The 26,491-nt window shown below is 35.6% G+C and overlaps 1 protein-coding gene across 2 annotated transcripts in view; it reads right to left on the minus strand.

Annotated features, from left to right (window-relative positions):
* COL19A1 (collagen type XIX alpha 1 chain) overlaps nucleotides 1-26,491 on the minus strand; it is a 200,276-nt gene that overhangs the window by 102,450 nt on the left and 71,335 nt on the right. For both annotated transcript variants that reach the window (XM_032185341.1, XM_032185342.1), the window contains exons 12-13: nucleotides 24,908-24,952; nucleotides 4,466-4,519 (exon numbers count right to left, since the gene is read on the minus strand). In XM_032185341.1, coding sequence (XP_032041232.1) covers nucleotides 4,466-4,519; nucleotides 24,908-24,952 — 99 coding nt within the window. The remainder of the gene's footprint in view (nucleotides 1-4,465; nucleotides 4,520-24,907; nucleotides 24,953-26,491) is intronic.

The following is a 26,491-nucleotide window of genomic DNA, read 5'->3' on the forward strand; positions in this document are numbered from 1 at the left end:
TACATCACCACAGAAAGGAGAAGAAACAGGTAAAATGTACTGGCAGCTGACAACAGGTGCTCTTCACAAAGAAAAAGCGCTAAGATCAGCTGGATCCCAACTGAGCAGCAGCCATGTCTTGCCTGCTAGAGATGCACTTTGTGCAACAAATATTACACAGCATACATGAGGCTATGAAAAATGCTGCAAGATTGGCATCATATTCTGAGGAGAATAGGTTTTCCAGTCTAAAAGAGAACCGTTTGGAAAGGTATTATTCATTATTTACAAATGTTTTTATTGCTGGATGCAGAAAACTTCCTTGCACAGGTCCCTGGCCTGCATTAAGTGGTTCACCCTCACACCAGGCTAAAATGTCTCAGCATGACATACTACCTAAAGCACTGGAAATACAGTAAACAATCCAACCACTAACAGTGTGGAACCAAATTGTTATGGATCAAATTAAAAATCCCTATGGTATAATAAAACTTAGAAATATTCTCATTATTAAGACAACAAAAACAGGTTTTCTCCACAAAATGGTCTTAAAATCTTAATTAAAGCAACAGCTTCAGAGTCAACTGTACAACACAAAGCTGAATATGTTGCAATCACTTTTCTAATTCAGTGTAATATTTTCAAAGCTCCAAGTAATATCCTATTTTTCAGTTTATACATCATGTACTTTCAAATATTGCCATTGATCTTTTCTTGTTATTGTCATTCAAAAAAATTCAAATTGTTACACTTTTAGGATTTTCTGAATCCCAAACAATGCCTACTGTCTCCTTATACCTTTGCTCCTAACGGAATTCTGAGACTCTAGATTTAATTAAATAACATTACCAGTTCCACACTTGAAACAATAGGATTCTTCACTTACCATCCAAGTATTTCCTTTCAGTGTTAATACTAATACAGTTCAAGATTACAATTACAGAAAAGCTATGAGGGTGTGATGGTAAATGACTGTTACCATTACATCAAGCCACTGGGTCCTTTTGAAAATGTTCTTATTTCTGATCTGATTTTCACAAAATAAAAAAAAAACACAACACATATAAATATAAAAACCCAGTACATGTACATTTTACCTTCTTTCCACTGAAAACCTGTGATTTTCTCATTGCTCACTGAACTTCACAGGTCTGTCCTTTCACATTAGTATGTAAAGAGCAATGATATTTTATGTAGAAGAGTTTTTAAACAGTCACTTAAGAGTACCAACATTCCTGATAGGAGAAGAAAAATAATTAGTTAATCCGCTGGTTTGAGGGTGTAGGGATTATGCAGCAGATTTTCTTTTCTTTTCTTCTTTTTTTTTTTTTTATTTTTTAAAAAGTTTACAAGAAAGACTTCTCTTCCCCTAGCTATGCATGACACATGCTAAGAGATATGACAAAACTTCATTGGCTTCCTTACTTTTGCTAAAGAATTTCATTTTTGTTTACAAAACATGAAGTAGTAGTATCCCATGGTATTCACCTTCTATCTGTACCACTCATCAAGAATATGACATGACTCCAAAAGGAGTCTAGACGTTTGAATGGGAAAGACTTTCTTTCAATTCACACTCAAAAGTGTGAACGTTGCTTAGATTTACTCCATGGATAGTATCATGGATATTTGTATTGGAAATTTGTCCTTATTCCATATGGAATGTAAGGATGACAAAGTAGTAACTGCATTTATTAGGATTTCTTTCAGACAGTGCATCCATGAACATCCACTTGTTACTGTGATAACACTGCAAGTGATGGCATTATTAATGTCAAGTGGCTATAAAAGTCTCAAGGGATAAAACTTAAGAGACGCTACTCAAGAAAATTGGCTGTTCATATTATACAGGCAAATAGCTGCTTACAGATGTAATGTGAATACATACTCCAGGAAGACTACATTAGTAACATGTAAGTTATTTATAGCTACTCCTTAAGAAGCTAAAAACAATGGCAACCGCATTACTAGTATTTATAGTCAGTATTTGTGTTGTCAGACGGATTTTGAATAATGTCCCAGGCTGGGAAACAGCACTGTAGATCTTGGCTCAGATTTGTGGAGTGATAATCTAGGAGATGTGCAGAGCAGTTAAACATATTCACAGTTCCTGCATCCAAACCTGGTTCTGAATGAGATTAGCTGACCCAGTTAGCACAATCTGTGAGGGATGAGGGACTTCAACATTACATAAAACTAGTCTACAAATCAGGTTTAGTTTTCCTTCTCTCATTTACTTCATTCTAGCAAGAATGTTCTGTACAGCTAAGAAAACAAAAGCAGTAACAGCAAAAAGAAAAATAAATGGAATTTTTTTCTGTGACACCTTGTTTCCTGATTTTGGTTAAAATAAATTTGCATATGTTTCTACCATTTGTGCAAGACAAAATGTTCAGTCATCATTTTCAAGTTCTTCATTTGTGAGTACAGAAACCCTCACTCCCCAGCCAGAGAGACAACAGCTGCCAACAGCCGATACCACCAGCTTTGAGAGTTTTCAGGCTTTCTTTATACAGCACTGCAGATTACACCCATATAAACAGATTAACTTGATTATTTTGGAAATATCAGATGTTACATTTGTGTATGCGGAATGAGTTTGAGAGACACTGATAGCAACCAAGAGTCAATGATACACAGTCCTTTAAATTTAAACTTAATGACTGGCATCTCCATACACTCTGATAACTGAATCCAAAGCATTTTATTTGTGTTGTTAAAAAGGAATTATGTGTGGATTCAAACAAAATGGTGTTATATTGCCTTGTGCAATTCTACTTCAAAAATATTTTAAAGACAGTTCCCATGATGATAATCCACCACTTTTTTTGACACACTACAACAGTTCACTAAACTTTCCGAATTATAAAGGTTTGATATTTTACACGTTCAATGCCACAATGTCAAATATGTTCTAGAGTTCACCAGATACTTGGTATACCTTACTCATCCTAAAAGATTTATGGAACAAGATCCCATGTAGTAAAGGAGATCGTGTAAGACCAACACAGAAATGTCCCCAGAGCTATGGAAAGAAACACAGATGTGTTTTTCCATGCTGTCAGCATATATGTATGCATGACAGAAGTATATGGTTCACCTTTACAGACAGGCAGGCTACAAGAGAATACCTCTTTGAATACCTAAACACAGTTTCAGCTCAGTACATAGTACATGTTTTCACATGAAGGATATCCACTATTCACTGAAAATAGTCTGATTCATCTAGCATTAAACTAGGGAAAACATATTTTTATGGCTACAGTGTGTGGAAAAAGCCAGGTGACAAAAAGGGTGATGATCTTGTAGGCTGTTTTAAAAACTTTAAACTGTATATATAGCTCAGTGCAAATAACCACATGCATTGCCTGTGTTCTTAGTAAGCACAGCTAGGCTGTCATAGTATTTTGGTGTGGAAAGTTGAACCTTTCACTCTTTTGGTAATGTTGCTGAAAATCATTTTTTATGCCTTTTTTTTTTTTTTTCCCCAAATCCTGTATCTCATTGTTGGCTAGAATTCCATCATAATGCCAGACATTCCCCAAAGAATATAGACAGACAAGTTCAATCCTTCTGTGAGATGCTCTCTGTGTTCAGTTGTGATGTTTTTGCAATTGGGAAGCCAACAGTACCCTTCATTATCAGAACTTAAACCCAGGCTGACCTCCAGTTAAGGTCAAGGAGGAGACAGGAGGGGAAGAGGGGGATAAAGAAAATTGATAGCTTGATTTTTATTTTTAAATCTTGCTGTTCAGAACATGCTGGTTTGCTATTTCAGTACTACATTGACAAACCTCTGATTTTCTGTCCTCTTATTTTAATATATTTGGAATAAATACAAAAATAAAGCAGGCAGAAGTAACGGTTATCACTGGGCACGTCTATAGTGTTAGCTCAAGTTCAAGCTTGGATGTGAACTCAATGACCAGGAGTATCTTTTTTTTTTTTTAACTTAGATTCAAACCACAACTCAAATATGAACCAGATCAATTAACTAAATAGTGGGTGAAATCTATCAGAGAATATAAGTGAAATTTTAAGTCAAATTATCTATTGCATGAGCCACATGGCACAGTGAATGACCCACTGCACTCACCCAGGAATGGTTAACAGTCTTTGCACTTGTTTTTCTTTTTCAGCAATCAAGGCCCCAGGCCTAGCTTTACCTTGCCTCCAGAAATGTCCTCTTTTCTCATCAATGCTATGTTGCTTTAATATCCATGCCTTATCTCATGAACTCTAAGCAGATTTATCGTGGAACCTTCCATATCCTTACCTACACCTTTCCCATACAATGTTAAGGCCTAAGACCTCGTATCTCAACTGAATGCACCTCTTTTTCTTGTGCATCATCTTGTGAATGTTAACTCTCCAGGCATATACATTTTCTAAATCCGTCACTCTCCTTACACAAAGTCTGAAATTCATTGTTTGCCTATCCCCCTAAAAGTTTTCAACTTGATTCTTTTAGTATCATTCAGTTTACCTCTCTTCCATGAATGCCTTCTGCTCCTGGTTCTCCTTTATCTCCTTTTTCACCCTAAAAGAATGAATATTTATTTAATTACATTTTCAAGATAAATACTAAACCATGACACTTTTTTGACAGGAAAAATATTTGAAGATTCTGGTCCATCCTACATGCAGTGCTACAAATGCATTGCTGACTGCACAAGCTAAATTATTTCTTACATTCCAAAAGAAATTCTTTCCAAATAAATGACCCTGCAAAAAGGTCTAGCACCAAGAGCTAAAGAATTTTATAATTCACAGTGCTACTGAACATCCATAAAGACTCACCACAGAAAAATATTCTTAATTCTCACAGTGCTCTGAGAACAATATGGTCAAACAGAAATTTACAGTGAGGGACAGTTAATGGCTTTCATTTTGGTACCACTTTTTAACGAACATTGTTCTGAAAATTATTTCTTACAACGATGAATATAAGTGACATATCTAATCTATGAATCAAAAGGAAAAAAAAAAATGGCAGGAAGGATTCTTAGAATCAACGACACAGGCTGGTTCCTGGGCTTCCTTATGAAACACTGACAATAAAACATAACATTCTTTGTAAGATACAAAAAAGGATTCAGTTCCGTGCTATCTCTATGTACCATACGATTCTAGTTAATATAGATTTCATCAGAAGTTATCAAAATCTGCTTAAAAAGACAACTTAAGGGAGAATGCCAAAACCAACAGGTCTCATCTGTGTCACTAGGCTGAACTTTACCAAATTACAAAAAAAAACAAAAACCACATCATTTTGATAAAAGCCTGAAGACTGACTTTAGTAAAGTCCAAGCTCTTCATTATTAACCAAAGAAAGGCAACAGCCCCACACTGAATTTCAATTATCTCCAGTGGACTACATATGTTTGAGGAGAACCTATTCATTATGTCAGCATAATCTTCATAATTCTGTTAGGTAAATGGTACTGAACTGAGATCATTCAGCTAATTCCATTTGTGACACAACCCTGATTCAAAGCTATTTCTCCAGTGGCAATGACAGAGGGCATTTCATCTAATAATCAGTTTTGCAAAATGAGTTTGCATGAACTTTCTCAAACAACTGAAGCCTACTAACAAATTAGCAACGACAAACTGTGAATTTAATAATCCCATGCAAAAGATGTCTGCAGTAGTTCTTTGTTCTCATTTCAATACATCTTGTTGATAACAAACCTAATGCTGTGCATTAGTTTGAATGGTCCTGCTAAGGTTTTTCCTCAAGTATTGCCTTTTTTGCCTGTCAATAACACCAAACTTTAAACATGATCTATCAACGCATCCACTGGATAAAAAGTTTAAAGGACGCCAAATTGTTACAGGATTTTAACACTGGTTATTTTAGTATGTTTAATCTATCAAGTTCTCTTTGTTCTTTTATTCTATGGTTGATATAGTAATCGTCTTATTGTCTTACACTAACAGTTTAAAACATAACAGTTGAAGTTCCAGATTTATTCTTTTTTTTTTTTTTTTTTTTTTTTTTTAATATATATATATATATATATATATATATATATATCGCTGAATTTTAAACATTTTAGTTTTCATCACTGTGACACACTGGACATTCAACACTGTTTTCATTATCTTTCAGCTGGTATTAAGTCACATTGCTACAGCCTTGCAGTATCTACAAAGGTACAGTCATTTATTTACCATAATAACTCCTTATTTTAATGTATTTCTAGGAGATTTAAGAAACATTCCAATTTATCGAGCTGTCTTCTATGGTTTATCTGTTTATGTACTTTAAGAGAAAATTGCATAAATATCTATAGTTCTGATTCAGAAGCAGCAGTAACTTGTAAATTCCTTAACATATACATGGAAACCTTAGATAAAAGTATCTTGTGATAATTTGTCGTCCTACACATACATTTACATTAAAAAAAAATGCATTTTTAAAGCCTAAAACACAAGAAGACCCTCCCCTCACCTTTGCAATATGCATTGATGTTAGATTAGCAGCACATATGTTAGAGATCCTGCCTTCTTCTTCTTCAGCAGCCAGACAGTAACTTTAAAGCATTGGCAAATGGTTCTAGATACATACAAGTGTAGTTGGTGAATGCAAGGAATAAATAAAAACTCCCTTCCTTATGATTTACAAGATGCTGAGATTTAAAATGTTTGTCAGACAAAATGATAAAAAGCACCCTCTGCTAATGAGCCCCAGACCTCTGCAGAATCCCAAGAGCCCCAGGCTTTCTGCCATGTATGCCATTTTACTATGAACCTATTCTGATTTTTTTAATAGACTAAATTATTTGTACTTGCCAAGCCTATTGTGCACAACGTTCGTGTCCTCTGTGAAGCAAGAATTCAAATCAAACAGAGGTCCAATTCTTACAATTTATTTTTCTGTGAACTGAGCCAAGCCATGCTCATTTCTGCCTTTGTGGAGTGCACTATGCTGCATAATTAACAGCTTCAAACATAGCCAATTTGCAGAACTGCTGAAGCCACTCTGCAGTGTAGATGAGGCTCTTAATAATCAACATTGTGTGTTACCTCATAGATTAACAAAAGAGAAAACAGAGAAAAAAAAAAACACGTTAATGCCATTTTCTGTCTCATGTTCCTGCCTGCTGATACTATACTCAGATGAGACGATTAAAGACTATTTGGGAAGTAACTGGATGACAAAACTCTGGAAGTGCCATTACTTGTTTATTAGTTAACTAAAACTAATCCAATATAACACTGAATTCTTTGCATTCCTTTGGGTGTATTCTGCTTTTAATTGCTCCAGTGGAACAAGCTGATGGGGTTGCTGCAGTACGTGCTAGGAGGGATTCAGTCTTGTGTACGTAATACTGGATACACTGCAGTCAGTGGCAACATTCTCTAATTAGAGCTGGAGGCTTGCTCAGGGTCTCTGCAAGACTTCAGTACCAGCCTTAAGTCACTTGGCAACTTTAAGGCTGCCTAATTTTCCTTGCATACTATTTACTCCTTATTATAAAGACAAAATAATTTATAAAAATATAATGTATAAAAATAATGTATAAAATAATTTGTTAATAAAATACATTTATATCTAAAAAATTACCTAAAAAGGTAAAGTTTATTTTGTGGTGCTGCTCTGTTAATAATACTAATTCTGAACCCCTGATATCCTTTGTACCAAGCACTTTTAAAGTACCATTGTTCACAACAGCAAAAATATTCTCCACACTATGCAAGATAAATACCTTGTAATTCTCAGCCTCTGAAATCCTGTGATTTTACCCTACACAATCTTTAAGATAATTGTATTTGTTTAAAAAAAATGTTCTGGGTTTTGCTACAGATCTGTCTCAGAAGAATGCTCTATTTGAATTTTGTGTGCTTGCAACCATTTCTCCACAGTTCCCTATAAACTGGATCTAGCTAATAGTAATGCTTCTTGATTTTTTCTAAATAAATTATGAATTTAACAAATCAGGATCTTCAGCTCAAAAATGAAAGGCCATATGGGTCTTTCTCTTTTTGCTGATATAATTCTGGAAAGCTGGGGCTATGAAGGGCTCCATCCCATAACGTTCTTATTGTCTGACACATAAGCTTTCTACAAAAGGTGGGATAACATATGACAGGAAAAGAGTGGTACTTGAGGAGAAGCACCTCCGGTCTGCTGAAACACAATACCATTTAGAAGGAGTAGTAATGAAAGCAGAGTAATGATCCTGTCTTCATTCAGACTGGGAGGAACCGTGCAAGGAAATAGAAAAGTCACATAAGTGGCTTATTTCCAAACAGGCTCGAACCCACGTAAGATTGCTACCTAAGCAGAGTCAGAAAGAGACACTGCAGAAATACACTTTCTTATAAACTAAAATCAACAATGATGACCTGGAATGATGTCACTGTGAGCTCCTTATCTTCCCAAACCCACTTATTTAGGACACTCCGACTCAGCATGAAAGCAGGTGATCACAACACTTCATAGGCATCAGCAATTCAGAGAGTGGAGCAGCTACACTTATCAAGAAACCATGACCAAAACATTTCTGATTCAAAACTGTGCCATCACTGTCTAGTGAGAGCCATAAACAACAGGTGCTGTGCCTGGCCAAGCTGGATAACGTGTCAGGAGAAAGATCTTTCCTTCCTGCTTCACTTATGTAGACTGAGCAATACTGAAGAAGTACATAGGGGATAACTACTACTTGGTGTCATGCAGTACATTTCTGAGCAAGCTCCAAGAGAAGCTATATAAAGGCAAACTACCACCTCAGTTGAGTCCAAAATCTTAGGCACAGAATGACTTGAAGCCAAGCCAATCCATGGATCCAAAACTGCACTGATGAATCGTCTCTCCCTGTCAACAGGAATGAGGCAGTCATCTATTTTTATTCATTGTAGAAAAACCTCAAAATAAAAAATGATCTCAATCAATAAGAACAGCCATTAAAAAATTAAAAAAATTAAGTTCAACAAATACTGCGATGTAGTGCTCTTGGGTTGGAGAAATCAAATGCACAAATAAGAAATAATTTGTGCATCACTGGTGCAGAAGAGGATATAAGGATTATCACAGATCATACAGTGAGTGTGAGTCTGTAACACAAAGCTATTTTCAAAAGGCCAAGCTTCATTTTAGGATGAGCCAAATGCAAATCGAAAAAAAAACAAACAACAACAAAACACGTAATTATTCTTGTTTACTTGTCACTACTTGTCACTGATCAGAATAATGAAGGATGGTGTCTATAGTTCTGGGCACTGTGCTGTTCATGGAACACGGCCAACTTTCAGGTACCCACTCTTCTCTAATTCAGAATGGTAGAAAGTTTGGAAATAAAAGCTATGAGGGAAGAGTGAACACAGGACGTGCTGATGGCCTATAGAATTATGACATCCTTGAGAACTAAACCTTCAGAAAACGCCAAATCTTTTTAATTAAAACATCTAGAAAATGCTACAGGACGCGTAACAATGAGACCTTACTGAAAACACAGCTAAATAATCTTTTGATCTCTTAACGTGTTCCTCAGAGACCTCTGAATCTCACTTCGTTCCTTATCTTCAACATAACACTAGCTGGTGGAAATCTAAAAGACTTCCTAAAGTTCCTTGGTGAGGACCAAAGCTATTAGTTGAGATTATCAATGAAACACTGAAAGACATTAAATAATATTTAAACAAACAAACAAACAAAAAACTATGTAGAATACTACATGGCATACGTTTCCTCTTAATAGACCTATCAGAGTAAAAGACATAATGACACAACCCCAGCCTTTTGGATGACAGATCTTAACCTGCATAAGAAGAAAAATGACTGAGATTTTAGATGAATTATGCTTTTTATATTTATTTATACCAGACTAACCACAATCTAACACATAGCTTTGTTTTCAATCATAAATGCCCCGAACTAACTCTGCTCAGGCTCAAGATGCTCACACTAGCTTTGTGTTTTGCCAAGAGAAATTTAGATGTTGTAGGTTGAAAACTTTGCTCGGCGTGATATCATTGCTTGTCTGCCACTACCATTTAACTTTTTTTTTTTTCTTTAAATCTTTAAATGTCAATAAGAAAATTTTCAAAGTCAAAGAGAAAAAAATATCACAAAACCAACACCCCAACCTCTACCTTTTTGGTATAGTTATTTGATCACATATTCTCAGGTTTTAATTTTGGGTTAGAAATTTTTCATTCAACTTTTATTCATAAAAATACTCCAATAGGTAAATCATCATTTTTTATATTATTTACTTTTTTGTTACTCAATCAAGTCTGGTTGTTCTGCAGGAACCCATATTTTGTCTTAAATCTTGTATTGTACCTTTCAGAAGAGATAAATGGTCTGCTCTGCTTTTGGGTTGTGTCTAGTAAAATGGAATCATAACACTTCTTTTGGACTTCAACAAATATTTGCACTTTTACAGAATTTTGCTCTTGTAGTACTCTCAAACAAAACTTAATAGTTGAATTTGGCTCCAAGCTGCTAACACCAAATTATACAATATTTTTGATTTTTAGTGTCTTGTGTATCTACCAATAGATTAAAAACTAAAAAGAAAAATCCGCCTGATTTAATGAGCACTCTATTTTTTCCTTTCTTAAGTAAATATTACAAATGGATTTGACTTTCAGCTGCAATTGTTTAAAGCTCTATCTGCCTTTTAGTGGGGAGTTTTCTGTTTATACTGGCTTAGCCTTAGTGTTGAATGAAGATTTTTCCGTAGGAGGCATAAACTAGTTTCTTTTCAAGGCTTGTCTCCTAAGGAACCTAAACCAATCTGTTCTTGTCAGTAGTTGACAAATAGTATTGCTTTCACAGAACACAGTATTTTTTAGACACCCATACTTTCATGGTTTTGGCAGACTACTGCTATTGTTATTTAGACTCTGAAAGATGTTCTGCAGATGGTTACAGCCATGTCAAGTGTTTGCACAAGTTGATGGACTGCTACGTCTATTCTGGAAAGGCTGCATCTTCAGCTCTATTTCTACCACATGACAACAGAAATAATGGCATTTGCTCTAGCTGTGACTATTTCTGAACTGCATTCATCAGGCCCACACAGGTGGCACTATCATTTACCTCCATTTTCTTAGGGTACAGCAAAGTCTTGTGGCTTTTTCTTTTTTTTTTTTTTTTTTTTTTTTTTTTTTTCTCTAAATTGGTTGGAAACAGAAGTGCTGAAGTACTAACAGGCCAACTCCTGTTCTTACCCCTGCCATCAGAGTGGTTCCAAAGAGTGTTTAACAATACGGTGATAGGTGCTTTATATAAATAAATAAATATATATATGTGTATAAAATATACAATATTTTATATATATATATATATATATATATATATATATATATATATATATATATATATATAAGACTTAGGGTACATAGAATTACAAACTTTAGACCAGGAGCTCCTTGGAGTTTCAATAAAGTTCTCATAGACCTGATAAAATCTAAAGGTGTGATATGTTCAGTCTTCTGATGAATATTCATCTGAGAAGGAGGTTTGATTTGTGTTCAAAGTATGCATACCTTGCTCATACTTTACTAAGGGCAATTCAAAACACGGCTATAGAAGTAAGGGATGGCTGTCTTTTGCACAAAACATAGTAATTACAGCTTTCATGCAAGAATTTTTCTCCCTTTCTAGGTGAATCGAAATCCACAGCTTCCACTTCACTGGCAACTGTCCATTATAACCAGCCCATAGGATACTGAGCTTGCAAACAATTACCATCTTTCTGTTCTAGCTGGGCAACATTGCAGTAAAGTGTCTAGAATAAATACAACAGAGAATGTTCTGTAGCCTGTTGCAAGAGGGAGGCACCTTTAGAAAAAGCATCCTGGGAAATTTGATCTCTATCTGCCAGATGGCTATTGACAACAGGAGCAAGTTTAAGTTAACACTAGCCTTCTGTAAGTACGTACAACTCATATAAGGGCACAGGTCAAATTCCTTCTGTATCTCTTTTTGCACAATATATACTGGCCACACCATACCCTTCCCTCCCCCAGAGACATCTAAGACAACTGACTCTCCACTTACTGTCACAGAATCTCTGAGCTTTACAGTAAATTAGCTGCTCTTCTAAGCTAGCTTCTTCAATTTCTTAAACTAAACATTTAGGACACACAAAAAGTAGAGGCATAAAGCTGCTAATGGAGTTAACTACATCAGGCACATACTTCTGTACAATTTACCATTCTTTAGCTTTTGTGTGTATCACTGACAACAGCCTTAATATCACAGAGTCACAGAACGGCTTAGGTTGGAAGAGACCTTAAAGATCACCCAGTTCCACCCCCACTGCCATGGGACACCTCCCACCAGACCAGGTTGCTCAAAGCCCCATCCAGCCTGGCCTTGAACGCCTCCAGGGATGGGGCATCCACAGCTTCTCTAGACAACCTGTTGCTTGGACTTGCATGCTGCCTAGGTCAGGTCTTCAAAATAAGTATTTTCTAGTTCTGTCTACATTAGCAAACAGCATGGCATGACAGAAGAGGATCTATGAAGCAACTGATGCAGAGAACCAGATTTTCACATTGTACATGTTTTGTGGAACCTATTCTAAACCTACTTTGGAGTAGCTTTAGTCTGTTTTCATGAACTCAACATCTATTTGCAATTGCAGCACCTTAAGCTTGTTCTTGGAGTATATCTTTCTGTTTCGCTTCATCCAAAAGTAATCACACTGATCTTGATTCAGCCCCAAAAGTCATCTCTAGTACTGTAGTACCTTCTGGTCATAAAAATTTGTCTATAATTCTGAAATACTTTGGTTGCTGAAGAAAAGCTAGACAGCAGTCTGAAGAAACAGAACCTGATGAGATATAAACCAGTAAACAGGAACTCTTTGGGGGCCAAAAGAGTTCCCTGACTCATTTGCTTTACTAGGTGTCACACCAACAGTTGCAATAGCACTGCACAGTGACATTGGGGACAGGAAGAAGCAGCTGGGAAAGAAGAGACAAAGAAATGGTTCTTCTCATTGACAATATTGCCTTAACAAATATCATCTCTTGCTAAAGGGGGAAATAAATGCTTTGGAGATTTCAATGCAGTCGTTAAACATATACGTTGCTGACTTTTCAGTAGTCACACCCACTTCTGTCCTTACAGGTTTTTGTTTCATCTTTCATTGCTCTCTGTTCATGAATTCTGATCTGTATCCTAGTTGTAAAAACCACTAAAACCACTCTAATGTGACAACTGCTCACCCAAGATTACAAGTCTGATTTGGACTTAGGGAGCCCACTGACTTAAATTGACACAGGTATTTCATCTGCAAATTTTCTTCATAGTATTCATACTTACTGTAGAAATATCACTTTAAAAAAAAAAAAAAAAAAGAAAAAAAAAAGAGCCTAAACTCTAAACTTAAAAAAAAAAAAAATTATAAGGCCACACAGGCTTACAAGTGATTTATGCTAAGTAATGTTTTCAGATATGATGGTCACTAATATTGCATTAATACTGTATTTTGCTGTATTATCCTATTGCCTCTTCTCATTAGATACCCGTCAGTACTCTCCTTTTCCAAAAAGGATAATCCTCTGCAACAGTGCATACATCATCATCTCACTGATAGTAGCAGCTGCAGTAATCTGACAGCCTCCTTCTGCAGAGCCCTGCCAGCTCATTCTTGCGGTGTATCTTTGCTCAGCAGTTCCCAAGAACTGCCTCCAGTTTGAGAGAAAGGAGGCTCGCCTGTCACTAGTGTTATTTAGTCCACTATGTTAAAGTAATACACTGCAGCTGCCAACAGGGATTCGATTGTGCTTACTCTCTGTTGCTGTAATGCCTCCTTCTTGCTGAGCCTCCTTTCTATCTTAAAGTTCTTGGTAAAAAAGGCATTTCCGATAATAACTGCACAGCACGCTATTCAATCAAAATAATTAAGTCAGAAATGATTCAATTTAGAAATCTTTTAGTATGGTACTAAATATTTTCATGCTTGTATTATGTTGAATTTCCTAAAAGGGGATAAGTTAGGATAACTTACTTATTTAAATAAACATATAAATACAAATGTAAATGTACAAGCTTGTTACTGTAAATGTGCACATGCAATCAGAAATCAAGAAAATACACGTGCTCAAAGCTAAATTAATCACCAGATCTGAGATTGAGAAGAAATACCCCACCTAATACCCTACTTAGATTATGCTGTCAGAGAATATGAAAATATGAAACTACTTTAATTTTCCATCTGGGCTAACTGACCAGACCAATATCATGTGAACTTACCTACAACGTATGAGATTTATAAGGAACCAAAGTATTCAAGGTATGCTACACTTCCTGCAAAGCTTCCCACAGCATTTCCAGTTAAAAACAACCCTGCAAAGGTATTAGTGAAGTGTACACAGTTTTTACAAAAGTAAAATTGGGAAAAAGACGAACAAATACACATACATGTATGTGTGGGTGCTTGCACAACAGGAAAGTTAAGTTGCAAGCCGGAAAAAGGGTAAGAGAGAAGGCACAGATAATCAAGAACATACAGAGTAATAAAAATAGCTACCAGACTAAAAAAGACATTCAAAAGCAGTGTTATGAAAATAAGTTTGAACAAAATGACTGGATGTTGAACTTCAGTCAGACCTATTTCGCTGAGACTATTTTGGGGAAACACACACATGATCGGCTCTTTCCAGGACTCTCTTTAATCCAACTAAAGTCACATTTAGTTTTTAAAAAAAATTACATTCTGGCATTTCTTCTCTTTGGACTCAGCAATATATATTTTTTTTCTTTTTTTAAATTCAGACTGTTAAGTTTAATAAATACTAAGCAAAATACTTCGTTATAATGTGCTATAAGGCTTTTCACCAAAGATGATTTGCAGAGTCAGAAGGGAAGATATTTTAATTCACGGCAATAAGCTTTATCACTTGAACTAACAAAATAGCTGAAGTAAATGCTCTTTTCTGGTGAACCAATAATATAGGCTGAGCACGAGACACATTCCATCCATCACAGAACACAAACAGTTTACTAGCCAAGCTGATGAAAAACAGGGAAACCATAAATTCTGTATTCTACTTTTGACTCCGAAATGGATTGAGATTTACTTCTTACAGACTAGATCCAGGCATGGACCTGCTGGAATGGCAGAGCACTCCAAATGGAAGAGGTAGGGTGTTCTTCCAATAAAGAAGTCTCACTTTAACACTGATATACTCGCTGAATTATTCCTCATGAATTATTCTCCATCTCTTCCATCTCCCTCAGAAATGCACTCACACCATCCATTCTTCCTGTTTTCCCCAGGCACCCACTCAATCTCCATGCCCATCTCTACCGTCTCTTCCATACAAAGGTGACCCGACTGTAGCATTCATCTCACTGGTGCCATACTACCCTGAGTTCTTAAGTAGAAACTAGGACCTCAACGTGTCTACACAAAGCAAAGATGATTCTGTGCTCTCTACTACTGCTGGTGAATATTTCTTTGCTCCTCCAGAATACTTTCCCAATGCTAAATATGCACCACTCCATATAGGTAAAGTTGTTCCATTGATTTCAAATTAATTACCATTTATCAAAATTACAGTCAAAAAGGTTTACAGCCTTAGCTATTTCCAAGCTAGTGCATCTTTTCTACGCATCCAGAACTGTAATGGTACCCAGCCATCTATCTCTGGATATGTGCTCTGAGATCTGCAAGGCAGCACAGAGGTAACTATTACTAGGAGCACAGCCAAATGACCTGGCACTCTGCTTTTCCCATTACGTCTCAACAAAGTGCCCACTAAGGAAGCTACACTGCTTCTGCCACCCCAGCCAGCTCATTCAGAGCAGCCTTGGCTGCTTCTGCAGAGCACTGCATGTACCTTCTTGCCCAGAGCTTGGCCTACTACATGAGAGACTTTCTACGTTGTGGAAGCAATGGGAATTTAGGGAATTTGAGGACCAAAGTTGCACTAAATATCTGCAAATGGCCATTTTTAGAGTTTAAGATTACACCAAACCTTGGCAGAGAGAAGTTGTACTGAAGAATAAAACTTTTCAATGCCAAAACTGCACCTGTCAAATATTACATCCTAATTCAAGGCAGAAAGCTTGACAGCTCACACCAGCATTTAGAAGTTGGCAAAGTCACTTCTCTCCTCCACTAATCTTGTTCTCAGCAAGATACAAACTGTTTGCACTCAAACCTCATAAAGCAAGCCATTTTGAGGTAGAGGGCTAGTATGCAGTACCTCAGGTGGAACTGTTAACATTTAGCAAATATTTAGCAGTGAAAAAAAGGTTCATAATGGAAGAAAGTATGCGACTTTATAGTTGGAATGCTCTTTTAAACCAATTATTTTCTTAACTGGATGTACTGGGAAGTGGAAATCTTCCATTATATGTATATATTTGTGAACAACACTTAACTTTCCTATGAAGCATACAAAGACTTTTCAGGATTAATACTTTAACTTTACGAATTATTATTTCAGGATTAATACTTTAACTTTACGAATTATGAAATCATGACTATGCCTAGTAAAAAGATGTTACACTTCTATTTGCATATTTGAGGCTTTTAAATGTGCAAAGATATATTTGAGCTCAGAAATTGGTTGTGTTTCAAGAGGTAAAAATCTGTTAACTAACAACGAACAAGTGTGTATGTTCTCAAGTTTCTCATCTACTCTTCTACCAAGAGTAAAATGATGAATGTAGGACCAACAACTCTCCTCTACTGCAGAATGCCACGAGAATAAAACAGAGGAAAGTGCATCAGCAGAGGGCTGAAGATTACCAGTTTTTGTATAGATATGTGACTTTTTATACTTGTACTTTGAGATAACCTCACTACTTATGAGAGCTATCCAAAATCAAAATGTCATATGAATCTATGTACTGAAGGAAGTTAAATGTCAGGAAATACTAGGAAGGCACAGTGAATGAAACAAAGAACTTCACTGTCATATTACATACATTGAAATCCTTGTCTCTAACATCTTAAAACCTTGCAACTGATCTATACAACATCCAGATAAAGCTACTAGGAAGATAAAATACAGATCAGTTGTCATAGGAGATAGGTATTTCTCAATTGGAAGAGACAGCTCAGGAATGCATGAGAGATGCTTATCAATTCCTGATTGATAAGTAAAGGGAGAAGAGGAATCTTCTAAAAGGAGAAATAGGGGACATTACATTAAATTAACAGGAAGCAATTTCCAAACAAACAAAAGGAAGTGGTTCTTCAAACATGAAGATAAACACCATAATTCCTCACCACAGGATACTGCAGATGCTTAAAGTTTACATGAGTTTGAGGGGAAACTGTACACATTAATGGAAGAGAAGTCCATTGAAGACTACTAAATTCACTGAAACCGCATCTGGCTGAGAACACAGTCACAAATCATTGGAGGCTGAAAGAGTGCATGAGGAGAAGCACTGTACTTGCTTACTCTGTCCTTACGCTTTTCCCTAGGCACCACTTTTGGCTATCATTAGAAGCAGGATGCTGAGCTAGACGAACCTTTAATCTGACCAAATGGGCATTTGTAGGTAAATTAGACAGTGATATAGCTTGAGTCCTGGAACTTGGTCATCTATATCAATAAATTGATAGACCCTAGCTGTGAAGGTCTCTTGTAGATGTTTCAATGAGGCTAATAGCACTTCCCCATACAATTCCCAGGCACAGTTCAAAAGTTACCATAGGCTGTCAACTATTTTAAACAAGCACTTTTGATGAAGCCTGTTTGTTTCAAGGGCAAGTTAGTTAAGCAGTAGGAAGATAGACACATCAAGTCAAATGCCACAGAACTACAGGATGAACCCTGGTAACATTTTGCTTACTGGGATAAATGCCAGTTAAGACTGCTTTTATTACAGGTAGGAACTTCTTGTAGGATTAAATGTGTGCTTTTCCTTTTCCCCTAAAACATAAGTGTACATGTTTTTCTGTGATGGTATGTAATATGCTTCGTAGTAAAAACAAATCCCAAATAAAAACACTCTCATGCCCTTTAACTGAGATGGCTGTCTTGCAAACAGCATTTAACCTCATAGGACTTTATGAAAAAGATAAATTGTTATTCACCATGTCATAGTAAAAAAAAAAAAATATATATATATATATACATACAACCAAAGAAAAGAACTTTGGTTCCCATCAGCTTAAAAGGTGTGAATACGTAACCAGATAGTTACAAGATGAGAGCGAGAAAACTTAACGCTTCGCTTCATAGCATTAAGAGACAAGTATGAAAAAACTCAGGTCATATTTGCATCCAACTGGTAAAGAACTCGGTCTTGACTGCTTGAAATAGGATTTAGAGGACTTCAGAAAATTACCTCCACACATTATTATTATTATTATTTTTAATTTCAAATAAAATATCTATTTTGAGCAAAGGCAAGGAGACACATTTTCAGCACAGTGGCATGGACTCAATCACCATCCAAACAAAACCTTGGAATTGGACTCAGTCTGTAATGCAAAGTGCACTTCCTTCCATTCCTCCAAAAAACATACACAGTAACAGATCTGTTGTTTCAGTGGCTATGGTTATATCAAGATTTGCAGCTTACTGAACTTAGTATATTCTACACTTAATAGTATATATAAATACTGAAGTATTTCTAGCAGAATGTAGAGCTGACAAGTAGTTGCATTAACACACAGGAGGATTAACAATTGCTTCTCTTAATTGTCATTTTTTATTATTTTTAATTATAGATTTTCCAGATCCATTAGTTTTCTACTCCATGAGCAACAACTCCTATTTTTCAAGCAGACTGCAGGCTTCCCTGATACTTGAGCTGTCTTATGTGGACTGTTTTCATCACTGAGATTTATGGTATCAACATCAAAATATTAGACAGCAAAAGTAAATAATGACTAACTTCAGCTAGCACCTTTGAAAGGGAATTGGCCTCCTTCTGCATTTACTTATGCTTATTTAAGAAAAGTTTTTTGAACACTAGAAGGAAAAAGACTACACATGGGGACATGCTGGAAGTTTATAGCCATGCATATTCTGAATGGATGAAAGGTAGAGGAGTATATTATTAGGTGTGATAGGATGAAGAAGAAAACGTTAACCTCCAGGAAATCTTCCTGACACTAAGATCTATTAGGAATTTTCTTCTAAAGGAAATAGAGGAAGCCCTATTTCCTGGGATAATTCAAATTGTACTTCACAAAATAGTAAATATATACAAAGCACATCCTGCGTTTAGAAGAAAATGAAGCAGATGACAATTTTTTTCTACATTTAGGCTGGACAAGCCCCAGATAATCTCTCTCTTCTCACATGTATACACAGGCAAAAGCAGAACTAAAACATATAAAAAGTAAAGATAAAAGGATAAAACTTCGGAAATAATGTATGACTGTCATTATGGCTTCACTCCCAAAGTTTCCCTTACTCAAATACATCTAACTTTTTATTTATATAATTTTACTGAGAAATATCAATCAAAGAGTTGCAGTAAAATAACCACTACAGATCAAGTGTTCACAAATGAGTATCACAGCACATGAACTGACACAAAGCTCAACTCCAATGACACCCAGTTTTAAGATCCTCTATTTAGAGTATGAGACAGGAGTTGAATATCCTTTATAAAGGAAAGCAACCAGTCATGAAAACTGCAATTGAAGAATCCAGCTCCAGTGCACAGCCACCCTCCTACTCTGTCACTCATCTTCTGAGTCTTCTGAGCAATCAGCTAGTACTGCAATTTAGTCAATATAAATTGCCTCTCTGATTTAAAACAGAAACATGGATTTTATACTAGTGCTTTGAAGAAGCTACATGAAACAAGGAATGTAGGATTCCTAGCTCTGTCTAACCAGTATTATCTCTTAGCAACAATCCTGTCATGCTTGCTTGGCTATAAATAACATGTACAATGTGTTGGCTTTTCAATTGCCACTTTATTTCCAAATAAAATACAGATCTGTTCCACACAGGGTGCCAAATTATCGCAAAATTTATGTGGTGTTGAGGTTCCACATGTCCCTCAAAACTTAAATACCAGTGTTCTAGCTTGATTACAGAAAAAAAGAGTATCTGTGAAGCATATACTGCAGTAAATATCTACTCTAGCCAAGGAGGTAGATAAGGAGATGAAAAATGGGAGATCTAGGCAAAGAGTACTAGGTAGCATTACCAAAGGAAGCAAGAATCTGGAGGTAAAAAGGGATAAATCACGATTTAACAAAAAAAAAAAAAAAAAAAAAGCAAAAAAAAGCATGGCAATTTTTGCTCTAATAAATTTTAAAGATTCTCTTTCTTTTAAAAAAATATTGTACTTAACATTTTTTTTTTCAGAGACCTCTAGATTTCATTTATTTAGGTCAATTTACTTTGTAGCTATATTTATTAAAAAATAAACATACACATCCAAGCAACCATGTACAGTGCTACCCAAGGAGGCAATCCATGGCAGCTTTTATGAGGAAGAGAGCATCAGCTGGCAGGTGATCAGGTATTTGAGCAAGGGCACTGGTCTTCCCTGAGATGTGATGCTCTAGAACAAGAATGTATGTATATACATTCTTGTATATACATTCTTGTTCTCAAAAATTCTCAAAAAAAAAAAAAGAAAAAAAAAAAAGAAAAAAAAAAAGTGGCTAAGCACATTCTAGTGAAGGAACCAGTTCTTATCTGAAGCTGAAAACCATGTACATACAAATCTCCACTAAGTCACTTGACAACTTTTGTTCCCTAGTCCATACTCTAAATACCATGCTGCTAAAACCAAAGAACATAGATTGAAAAAGAAACTGTCTAGCTGTTCTCTGTGTTTATCCAATTAGAAATTGGTGTGGTAACTTGCATTATTTTGATGCTATCAACAGAAAATGGAAAAGTCATTTGAGATAATCTGATCTCCTGTATTTTAATGAATTAGGCCTTTCGATAGATCATTCCCTTTTCTGTAACCAGGATAAAAAGTACAGAGCACTGGAAGAGGAAATTACTTCCATAACAAACAACAGAACAATTAAAAAGCCTTTCCTAACAGCTACTTAGTGTCTTCCTTGCCCTGCTTTCAGCCTGTTACTTCATGTGTTATCCCCTGCAGACACAGAAACTATACCATTCCCTTCCTCTGTGAAGCCGTCTTACATGCTTGAAGGCTGGTTATATAGTCCTTTTCAGCTGACTCTGTACTAAGTTATCTTCATTCATGCAATCCTTCCTCAAAGACTATGTGTTACATAGATCAGTTGTTCCCAGTGATCTCCTTCCAACAACTTTTAAGTTAAAGCTTTACCAATAACAAATAGCACAGTACTAGTTCCTTAGTGTTGCAGACAGTATTGCTCTTTAAAACATCTTAGTTTCCTTCATTGGCAACTGCCTTACTTCATTCACCTGTGTTCATCTTCAGATACAAATAACCTTCAGATTTTAATTTGAAAGGAGATACTTCTTTTTGTTGTTGTTGTTGTTGTTCTCTTTCTTTCCTGTTTTTTTTTTTTTTTTTTTTTTTTTTTTTAACCCCAAATCATGTTTATTCTCCCCTACAGGTAGTTGCTTGCACTTGTTATTTTTTGTTGCATCCTATTATTTTTTAGGCTACCTCTGATTTACAAAAAAAAACAAAACCCACTACTGAACGGTATTCACAGAAGACGGATTCACTTAACATAGTCTTCCTTGCTGGCAGCAAAACAATTAAAACTGCTCTCAGTACATACTTTCTCAATCATACTATAGAACACAGATCAATGCTTTTGTTGCAAGCTGTAACACTATCATATAAGACAATGACATTACCTACCGAACACAAAGAAAACAGAATACAAAGAAGGATTAAAACAAATTTACACTGAGAGTATATTTCCTGTAGAGAGAAAACTTGCAGCCTGCACATACACTTGCAGTTCTGTAGCTTCCCTTACTACTGTTGGCTGTTATAAAAGAGAGCAAAGTTCAATGTAACAGGAGGAAAAAAAAGGAAAAAAGAAAAAAGGAGGAAGGCAGATCAAGACTTCTGATTCCTCAAGGAGACATACGTGTAGCAAAGAAACCCTTAAACCTAAAGAGAGAGATTTAAGCCTAAAGAATTAAGAGAGATTTAAGCCTTTAAATGTAAGGAATATCCCTTAATAGCTTAAATTAAAGATGCCTCCTGTATCTTTCATTTACGTATGATCAATTACTTTCACCTCAGTTGCCTACGTCTCCCTGATGTACCTTCTTTGTTGCAACTCACTAGAAGTGGGCGTCAGCTGCCTACAAAGGCATCTTGTGCTATTTTTAATTTCTGAATCTATGGTGGCAGCTGCCCCTCCTGGAAGTGGTGCTCTGCCATCAGCTCTGTGCTGTCTCTGCCAGCTGTGTGTGGCACTTGGAGACTGCGGAGAGTCTGAAATGGCAAATACCTAATGTTTAGGCAGCTGTAACCCTCTCTAGGTGTTATGCAAAACAGATTACTCAAACACTTGTCCTGTTCCTTGAGATGCAAGTTCTAGCAGAGCAGTTTGTATTAGTAAAAATTAAATTTTAAGTTCCAGACTTCTTAATCATGTTTACTACACACAAATTAGAACGACAATTGTATTTTGGACAGTATGTTATAATGGAAAGATACAGACACCTTTTTAATACCAGAGTTTAGTAACTGGAAACAGCATTGTTATTCTTCTAAATTATTTAATTTATGGTCAAACTGAGACCAGGCTGAGATCTTCTTCATGTTATTTTAAAATACACTCTTACCTCACAAATCATGGTATGTAGCTCAAAAAAAAATATTTTTGAGCAATGACTGGTAAATAAGGGTTCTTCTACTCATATTTCCTTTTATTTGAAGGACAGTTGAATATCTTGTTAACAGTTAAACATTTAAACAGAATCTTTTGATTAACTTCTGAACTTAAAAAACAAATAGGAAAAAAAGTCTAAAATGTGCTGACTCAACTTCCACATAAGAAAAATGTTACTGCCAGTCATTTGGTCATTTTATCTCTGCCTTAATATAAGGGAAATCAAGCAAAGAGAGTGGCAGCAACAGCTGGAGCCACGTGCCTGTGTCCAAACACAATTTATTCATATAACTCAAGGAAAGCACGGCACAGCTGCAGAGCAATTATGAAAAAAAAATCAACAAGCCCTTCAGAACTGATGAATAATGATGCTATGAAGGAAATAAGATCTGTCTGTGAAGCTAGAAACACTCAGGCTTAACAAGTGCTTTTTTTAGAGACTGAATCTTCACGTGATAAATTTTAGTTGCTGTAGATGCTGGCTTTTACTTCTGATATTTTTTCCTTCCTGGTTACTGGAATACTTCCTCCTAAGAAAACCCTCTGCAACTTTAAATCTGCTTAAATTAATCTATGACATATTTTCTTTAAAATATGAACATTGGAAAGCTGTGTGACACTTCTGAAGAGGTATGGTGAGTGCATGAATATAGTCCTGTCCAAAGCAGCCTCTGCACAAATATACTGCTCTTTCTTAGAATCAAAAGCTGCCACCCGCTCACCATTTTCGCTAGTCTGAATATTGCCAGAATCTCAGCATCTCCCATTCTTCATCTTGAAGGACATATAAACATACAAACGTATGTGCTAGGTTAAAGGTTGGATCATTGGGTAAGGACCAGATGATTTTAGAGGTCTTTTCTAACCTAAATGATTCTATGATATGATTCTACATAAACATATGAACATACAAACACATGACACATTCATCAGAAATGATTTTCTGCATCTTTTTCAGACAGCAAGCTGAAGCACAGAGAAACTATTTATGATCCAAGAAAAGATACATCCTTAAATCAGTTTGCCTAATCCAAATCTGCCAAAACACTACTAAAAAAGCAGTAACCAGGTAGTAACTTGTTTAAGGAGCTAAAGCTCAACTATAAACTATTATTATTGTTAGTTTAATTCCTATTAGGCAAGCTAAGAACAGCCTCTTCTTTCCACTCGTCCCTCAACACAGACTTGCCTTTGATGACCTGTTACTTGTCTGCAGTCCCACAGGAAGATTAGCGCACATCACCTAGAGCAACCCAGGCCAGCATTCTGTCTGCTGAGACAGCCTTCCAAAGGGCCAGTTTCATTCCCATTTTAATGCTCATGTCTTTTTCAACTATTTCTGGCCAATGCAGAATATCTGCAATTAGGAAAAACTGTTTCAGGTTCCATTTCTGATACCCACACTTGCAAAACAAGGAAAGGTTTCTCCTTGAATTTGCACTTGGAAGCTTTATGCCAGCCAGGAGACTAGCCTTAGGACAACATCCCAGTCCATCTGGCAAGGGGATAGAACTGCCAGTCTAAGGAAGAGGTAAATGCACCTCCATTCTGCAAGGACAAGCAATCAAGTTACTTCTATTTGAGTCAGATATGTGCAGGAGACAAAACTCTTGCTAACTACTGTGTAGGTACACAGGAATACATCAACAAATATTAACATTTTAAAACTAGTTTTTATTTGTTATCCTGTAGAAAATGTAAAATTTTGCAATTGCAGTGAATTTACTTTCTTAGGAGAAAAGAATGCAAAATATTTAGTAATTATAATCAACACATTACAGTAAGTTTTTATAAAATGTTTGTAATTTATAAAAGCAATAACTTGAGTACTATAAATACCTACACTATTTCATCATGCATTCCATTCTGTATAAATAAACATCTATTAGTTACCATAGAAATACGGTAGCAGTAGACACTACTGGAGTCAAGTGGTTCTGGTTCTGTTAGACTTCATTATTTAATTGTTTCTTGAAAGAAAGAGAGAAAGGGAGAAAGGGAGAAAGAGAGGTTTCTAAAAGAAGTGATTACGCTAATTAATATGCATAAACTATTCCTTGTTATTAAGCCTTTCAGGAATCACTGACACAGCAAAAAGTAAGAGTTTTATCTGTGAAAGGGTTAAGGGAGGCCTTTGGAACCAGGCACCAGTTGTTTTTCCATATATCAAAACATTAACTAAAAAAATAAATAACATGAACAGAATAATTTACCTTTTCTCCGTCTTCACCTTTACTACCTGCAAAGCCACGTTCACCCTGGAACACAAAACAATCAAATAAATATCTCAAGCAAACATTCTTCAAATAACTGCAGTCCTTAAAATACTTTTATTACATTGTATTACATTTTTATTATGGGGTTTTATTATTAATTAATTATTTAATAATTAATTATTAAATAATTAATTGATTAATTAATTAATTATTAATTTATTATTTATTATTACATTTTTATTATGGGATTAAAACACAAAAATACATTTGGATAACGACAGTCTCACATTGGAAATATGCAAAACCTCTACAAAAGCTGCCACAGTTTTCCAATCATTGCTCATATTTTTGTTCAGCCTAAGGGATCTTCCTGGCTTTAAAAATTATAAACTGTTGATACTAAACATGCTCACTATAGCCTGGTATTCTGCAGAATGAGTTTAATATATTTATTCCTATGAATTCCTTCAAGTTAATTTTTCAATATGACCAGTCATCTGTAAAGGCCTCAAAACCACATTCAATTGAGAAAAAGATACAGATGTAATTTAGAGAAGGAAAACCCATTCCTTTCACTTTGAAAACTTCGTCCCAATAATCAAGTATTTTAAAAAAAAAAAAAAGAATTTGAAATACTAATTCAAGCTCATCTTATTATGGCAAATTGAATCCTTTATTTAATGATCTTCCAATAAAAAGACCTGTTGTAATGCTCTTCTTGCTCTACTTCGATAATTTTTAGCTCATAAAAAGATCTTATTGTAGCATTCTTAATTTGTTAATGTCTCTGTCAAATGGTCTTCAACCTGGCTACATTACAAGAATTATAGTTAAATATTTTAGTCATATCTTTATTAACATATTCTTGTCTGTTTTGTGAGATATACAACAGAAATATAGCCAAAATTACATACTTGTAATACAAAAACTCCTTAATTAAACACCAAACCAAACCACATTCTCTTTCTCCCTTAAATCGTCTGGAAAGAGCTGGTTTCCATGTCTTTGCCAGCCTAAAGAATTCAGTCTCACTGCCTCAGTGCAATGCACATGACTGCTACAGGTTTGAAGATGAGAAGACTGGAAGAATTCTGAAGTAAAGCATATGGCATTGTTTCTAAATTGCTTTCAAAAAATTAGATTGAGCAATAACTAAACATTCTTTCACCCTTCGGAGATTTTCATTTCCATATATAGTCCAAGGTTTAAATGAGGTCAACTAAAACTGCAGGCTACAACTTGCAAATTTTCTAGCAGCATTTTGCCAAATTGTTCAATTGATACAATATTGTGTAATACACATCTGGGAATTAAATTCAAAGCATAAGAGATGTGCAGACTTATAGATTATCAAATAGCTTTAGATTTTTCAGCACTGCCTGCAGTGTCTCTTCCCTATTTGCTTTTTTGGCTGGGGTGACTCATGCAGTCAACAGCTTAGGGGTCAGTTTTAAAAGCATACCCAAGACCAAGCATGCAAAATATGCGATCCAGTAAAGTAACCTTCCATATATTCTTACCAAAAAAAAAAAGAGTGGTTAATTACTGAAATAATTTCTGAATGTATGCAAATTCTATCCT

The sequence above is a fragment of the Aythya fuligula genome, chromosome 3 (assembly GCF_009819795.1).
Source record: "Aythya fuligula isolate bAytFul2 chromosome 3, bAytFul2.pri, whole genome shotgun sequence".
In the NCBI taxonomy this organism is placed as follows: Eukaryota; Metazoa; Chordata; class Aves; order Anseriformes; family Anatidae; genus Aythya; species Aythya fuligula.